A 6,000-nucleotide genomic window follows, 5' to 3' on the forward strand; every position below is an offset into this window, starting at 1 on the left:
ACAATGATCATCACAATCCAATTTTATACGATTTCCATCCCACAACCCAAGCACTTCCCCCCACCCCTCAAACTGTCTCCTCCAGAGACCATAAGTTTTTCAATGTCTGTGAGTCAACATCTGTTCTGCAAAGAAGTTCCGTCTGTCCTTTTTTCAGATCCCACATGTCAGTGAAAGCATTTGATGTTGGTGTCTCATTGTATGGCTGGCTTCATTTAGCATGATAATTTCTAGGTCCATCCATGTTGCTAAAAATGCTGGTATTTCATTCCTTTTAATGGCTGAGTAAGAATATACACAATGGAATATTACGCAGCCATGGAAACAGACTCTTTAAGCCTGTCTGAGTCAGCTGGTACCCAGTTGGAGATTCCAAAGCTGTGTCCTGACTCAGGCTAACAGACAGGCTGTGTAGAATTTACATTTGTCTGTGTGTGACAATCTGAAAGCCAGCAGGAAAGAAAGTTTGTAGTTGCTGGTGGCTCTGGCAAGCAGCGTGAAAGCCAAAAGAAATCTATGCTGGAGGAGGAAGGATTATGACAGACTAGCATTCAGTCTAGAAACAGGAGAGAAGTTTTGGGGACAAGGAAAGGGATGCTGGCGGATCAAGTGTGGCATGGCAGGAGGAGATGGGGAAGCTAGCACATGGGGAGGTGCCCTCCTCCCAGAGGGATGCGGGGGAAAGAGGGACCTGGGGCTCCCATGGCCTCCGGGACCCTAGCCCAGATGGGGCTTGGCCATTCCCTGGCTCCGTGACCAATGCGGCCCCCTACCTCCCTGATCTGTAGCGTCCTATCTGTAAACTTTGAGGGGTTGTAAATATTTGCTTCTCAAGAGGTGAATTTGGTAATGAATTTACATTATGGTCATCTATCAAACTAAAATGGATTCCTTTCTTCCTTCCTTCCTTCCTTTCTTTCTTTTGTGCTTTTTAGGGCCATACCTGCAGCATATGGCAATTCCCAGGCTAGGGGTCCAATGGGAGCTGCAGCTGCTGGCCTGTGCCACAGACACAGCCATGGCAGATCTGAGTTGTGTCTGTGACCTACATCACAGCTCATGGCAATACCAGATCCCTGACTCACTGAGCAGGCCAGGGATCAAACCTGCATCCTCGTGGATACTAGGATTCATTTCCACTGCGCCACAATGGGAACTCCTAAAATGGATTTCTTGGATGATAAATTCTCCTAAAACAGTGGTGCCATATATGCATGAAAATAGATTCTATACCATATCACTTTCCCCTCACTTCAAAACCTGGTTATTATTATTATTTTTTTAGTAGTTACGAAAAGTTTCCATTGGGTTTTCTGTTGGGTGGAACTTACTGTCTGGTCTCTGCTCCTTAGGCAATTTCTAGTGAGGGTGAATGGAAATTTTTCAGGGTTCATATTGTCAGCGAGATTAACAGGCGAGTCCATGTAAAGAGATGCTTTTAGAGGAACAGCCAGCTCTTTTCCTCATGTTTTCATGTTTATGCTCATTAGAGAAGAAAATTACCTGAAATTATTCTTTCCTTATTGAGAGGATTTAAAGATTTAAAGAAACCAAATTAGTATTAATTCAGTTTGGGGGAATTGGTATGTCAATTGCATGAATGAAATTTTAATATATTACTTAAACATTGAAATTTTACTAAGGAGATATGCTAAGTTCGAGAATATGTTATGCCATAGAAACCATTATGAGTCCTCAAATAGCGGAGATGCAGGGCTTTCTGTAAAGGGTTCTATTTTTATATTATCGCAAATACAACCCAGATTAGGTGTCACCCTGTCTTATTGTGGTCTGAAATAGCAAACTCTTTAAACCTTGAACTATATGGGAATTTTATTCTTTGCTGGTATCGGACAAGTCCTTCTTTGCTGACTCACACCCCTTTCTGCAGGAGCACTCAACAGATGGTACAAGCACAACCACGGCTTGCCAGCCCGGATCATTGTGTACCGGGACGGAGTAGGGGACGGTCAGCTGAAAACACTCATTGACTATGAGGTTCCCCAGCTGCTGGCCAGTGTGACAGATGCCAGTTCAAATACCAGGTATCAATTTAGTGTGCTTTCCCCCACACTCCCAGTTCTAGCACATTCACCGTAACTATTCACTGTGACTAGATACCAGCATCTCTCTCTCTTTTTCTCATGTCCATAAGGTTTGATCCTTTTCTGCCTCATGTTAGATACGAGGGTAGCTGGGATGATCTAATGTAAATAGTCTGGGTGGCATGAGCCTCTGCGGACTCTGAGTGGGGCGCCAGAGGAAGGCAGGACGCTGCGATTCAGCAGGAAGCCTGCGGGCGACTGGCAGCTGAAGAAGCCTCATACATATGAAGATGCTAAGGGGGAAAACAAGCTGTGGTTTTGACCTTGAGGCCCAATCAACACATGGGGGAAAACCTCCAAAATGCGGGCACTGGTGTGCAGCTCAGGTCTGCGGAGGTGCTGAGAGCAGCGTGGGTGCCATGAAAGCTGGGCACGTGAAAGCTTGTAGAAATCAGACTGTCACCATCCTAACACCGGGCACCTTGCTCTGCTGCGACATTTCTTCCTTCCTTCCTTCCTTGCTTTCTTTGAGGACTGCACCTGTGGCTTATGGAGGTTCCCAGGCCAGGGGTCCAATCAGAGCTGTAGCTGCCGGCCTACACCACAGCCACAGCAACTCCAGATCCGAGCCTCGTCTGTGACCTACATACACCACTGCTCATGGCAACGCCGGATCCTTAACCCACTGAGTGAGGCCAGGGATCAGACCTTCGTCCTCATGGATGCTAGTCAGATTTGGCCCTAATGTGTAGCTCATCCATCCATCCATCTGTCCATCCACCCAGGCTTGTGTTTTGCAGGATTCAGAAGCAATGATTTGAGGAGTAAGAGGAACTTGTGGCTCTCCCTTTGCTTTCAGAAAATGAGAAGGAGCGTGAAGGTGAAACAGGGAGATGATTGATAATGGGAAGACCAATCTGGTCTCCATGGATAATTCTGGAAAATCTTTTTTTTTTGTCCTATGAACCATTCTTCCCTGACCTCCTTAAATAATATAAATTGGTCAGGTGACTGGGCATAACACGCTTTTGCAACAAATGAAGACAACCCTTAATTTAAATCACTTTGTGTCTGGGTGGAGAGGAAATTGGGGGTAATTTTAATTTTCTTTGTTTTGCTAATGAACTAATTTATTTCCTGTAAAAATTGCCACAAAATTTAAATAAGTAGAAAACTGGATTTCTCGTTGCAGCTCAGCTGGTTAAGAACCTGACATAGTCTCTGCGAGGATGGAGATTCGATCCCTGGCCTCGCTCAGTGGCTTAAGGATCTGGCATTGCCACAAGCCGTGGTGTAGGTTGCAGAGGTGACTGGCATCTGGCGTTGCTGTGGCTGTGGCGTGGGCCAGCAGCTGTAGCTCCGATTGGACCCCTAGCCTGGGAACCTCCATATGCCACGGGCGTGGCCCTAAAAAAAAAAAAAAAAAAAAAAAAACAGAAGAAGAAAGCTGCATGGCTCGATTTTAGTTATCTCGTTGTTGTTGTTATTGTTGTTATCGTTCTTACTATTTTGCCTCTCTGGTTCCAAGCCCCAGACTGTCGGTGATCGTGGTCCGGAGGAGGTGCACGCCGCGGTTCCTGACCGAGAGCGGCCGGACGCTGGAGAACCCGCCCCTTGGCACTGTCGTGGATCTGGAAGCAACTCGGCCTGAATGGCAAGTCTGTCGGAAAATCCCTTGGAACAAAGCTTTGACTCTGGGGTCCGCTTTGCCCTGTTCTGCGTGCCTTCTCCCTCACACTGCTTCCTTTCCCCTCAGGTATGACTTTTACCTGATCAGCCAGGTGGCCCGTCAGGGAACCGTGAATCCCACCTACTATAATGTCATCTATGATGACAATGGCCTGAAGCCCGACCACATGCAGAGACTCACCTTCAAACTGTGCCACCTGTACTACAACTGGCCGGTGAGTGACCGTTGTGGACTTAGGTGCAGACTGGTACTCGAGGTGGCCACCCAGGAGCTGGCACCCGATGCACTTTTGTATCTTCAGCCCTGGCATCATGTCTGGCTTTATTTGATTTATTTATTTATTTTTTTTAGGGCCTCATATGGAGGTTCCCAGGCTAGGGGTCGAATCGGAGTGGCAGCTGCCGGCCTGCACAGGCTACATCCTAGCAGCGCAGGATCCAGGCTGCATCTGCAGCCTGCACCACAGCTCATGGCAAGGCTGGATCCTTAACCAACTGAGTTGAGGCCAAGGATTGAACCCGTATTCTCATGGATACTAGTCAGATTCATTTCCACGGAGCCACGACAGGAACTCCCATGTCTGGCTCTTTACCAAGGAGGAATGAATGAACGATGATTCCCTTCCTCCACTGTGAGTGAAACACCCTCGCTCATAGACGTAAAAGAGCAGTCACTATTATAATGCATTAGCACTTATAATTTCCATAAGTCTTTATTTATTTATTTATTTAATTTATTGCACCTGTGCCACATGGAGGTTCCCAGGCTCGTGGTTGAATCGGAGCGGTAGCCACTGGCCTACACCACAGCCACAGCAACTCGGAATCCACGCTGCATCTGTGACCTACACCACAGCTCACAGCAACTCAGGATCCTTAACCCACTGAGGGATCGAACCCGCATCCTCATGGATACTAGTTGGGTTTGTTACTGCTGAGCCACAGTGACAGCTCCCTGGAAGTCTTTCTTGTATACGTTATTTGAGGCCAGCCTGGGAGGAAAGGGGTACTGGTATTTCTAAGTTACGGATGAGGCAGTTGAAGCTAACTCAGAAGTTTCACACCAGGTAATGGTGTCTGGTGGGAAGGTAACAGGTGTGGCTACGTCTGTTTTCCTGTCCATGAGGCCCAGAGCGGCTGTCAAAGTCCAAAGCCAAGACCTGCTCTGAGCCCCTCGAAACACCAAGTCGTAGGAAACTTAGATCAGCCCTCAGTGTGTGGCTCCCAGATCCCAGCACCACGAGACCAGACTGGCCTTCCCCTGCCTACCCCCATCCCCCAGTGAATTTCAGTTCCCAGGGAGCAAAGTTGCCCTTCGTTGGTTGGGTTTAGTTCTCATTGACTTACAACCCCTTCTATCTAGTGGATGAAAAAACTCAGGAAGAAGTATCCTTGGAAGAGCAAGTTATTCTCTTCATTACTGTCAATACTTCTCCGCAGGGCTTAATCAGTGTTCCAGCCCCGTGTCAGTATGCCCGCAAGCTGACCTTTCTGGTGGCACAGAGCATCCATAAAGAACCGAGTTTGGAATTAGCCAATTCTCTCTTCTACCTGTGATGACACGAAGCACTGACATCCTTAGAGGAAGGATCTGAGGAGCACTTGGTGTGCTTTGTACAAATCCACCAGGAGCTCGAGGCTGTGACTGGAAGGAGATTTTTAGTTTTAAATAACTTCTGGGGGAAAAAAAAAAAAAGCCCCAAAACCTTAATCTAAAATGGCTCAAAAGAAATGTACCATGTGCTTGGGGGTGAGTTCTCATTTTGGTATGTGGAATTAAAATGTAGCATCATCTGTGAGTAATACCACAAAGCTGAATATGCTCTCAGAAAATACGTGTTCGTGTGATGACTTGATGGTAGGTAAATTGGGTCTAATTTCCACCCTCGGTTTTGCAGAAGTTTTCTTAAGTAATGTTATAGAGTGTTTTGTGGAGTGGCTTAAATCATTGTTAAAAAATAAAGAAAATTCAGAGCATCACCTATGTGTTTATTGTTATTTGAACCGCAGTTGATATTTCACGTGAACTTCATTTTTTACAGGTTTTCTGCAAAGACTCTTAGGCAGTAGACCACCTCACCATCCTTATTTGAGTTATATTTCTAGAAAGGAACATGCCATTTATTCTCATTTTCTCTCTGGCTTTGCAAAGCCAAAGCGTGTGGGAGCTCCTGAGCCAGGGATTGAACCTGCACCACAGCTCTGGCCTGAGCCATAGCAGTGACAAGGCCGGATTCTTAACCCACTGAGCCACCAGGGAACTCCA

At 46.6% G+C, this 6,000-nt stretch overlaps 1 protein-coding gene across 4 annotated transcripts in view; it reads left to right on the forward strand.

Annotated features, from left to right (window-relative positions):
* Positions 1-5,714, forward strand: part of PIWIL4 (piwi like RNA-mediated gene silencing 4) — a 71,897-nt gene extending 66,183 nt beyond the window's left edge. For 3 of the 4 annotated variants that reach the window (XM_021102054.1, XM_021102055.1, XM_021102053.1), the window contains 4 exons: positions 1,892-2,045; positions 3,574-3,699; positions 3,802-3,949; positions 5,175-5,714. In XM_021102054.1, coding sequence (XP_020957713.1) covers positions 1,892-2,045; positions 3,574-3,699; positions 3,802-3,949; positions 5,175-5,291 — 545 coding nt within the window. In that variant the 3' untranslated portion in view covers positions 5,292-5,714. The remainder of the gene's footprint in view (positions 1-1,891; positions 2,046-3,573; positions 3,700-3,801; positions 3,950-5,174) is intronic. The other variant, NM_001315802.1, reaches the window with a different exon arrangement.

This window comes from Sus scrofa, chromosome 9 (assembly GCF_000003025.6).
Source record: "Sus scrofa isolate TJ Tabasco breed Duroc chromosome 9, Sscrofa11.1, whole genome shotgun sequence".
NCBI lineage: Eukaryota > Metazoa > Chordata > Mammalia > Artiodactyla > Suidae > Sus > Sus scrofa.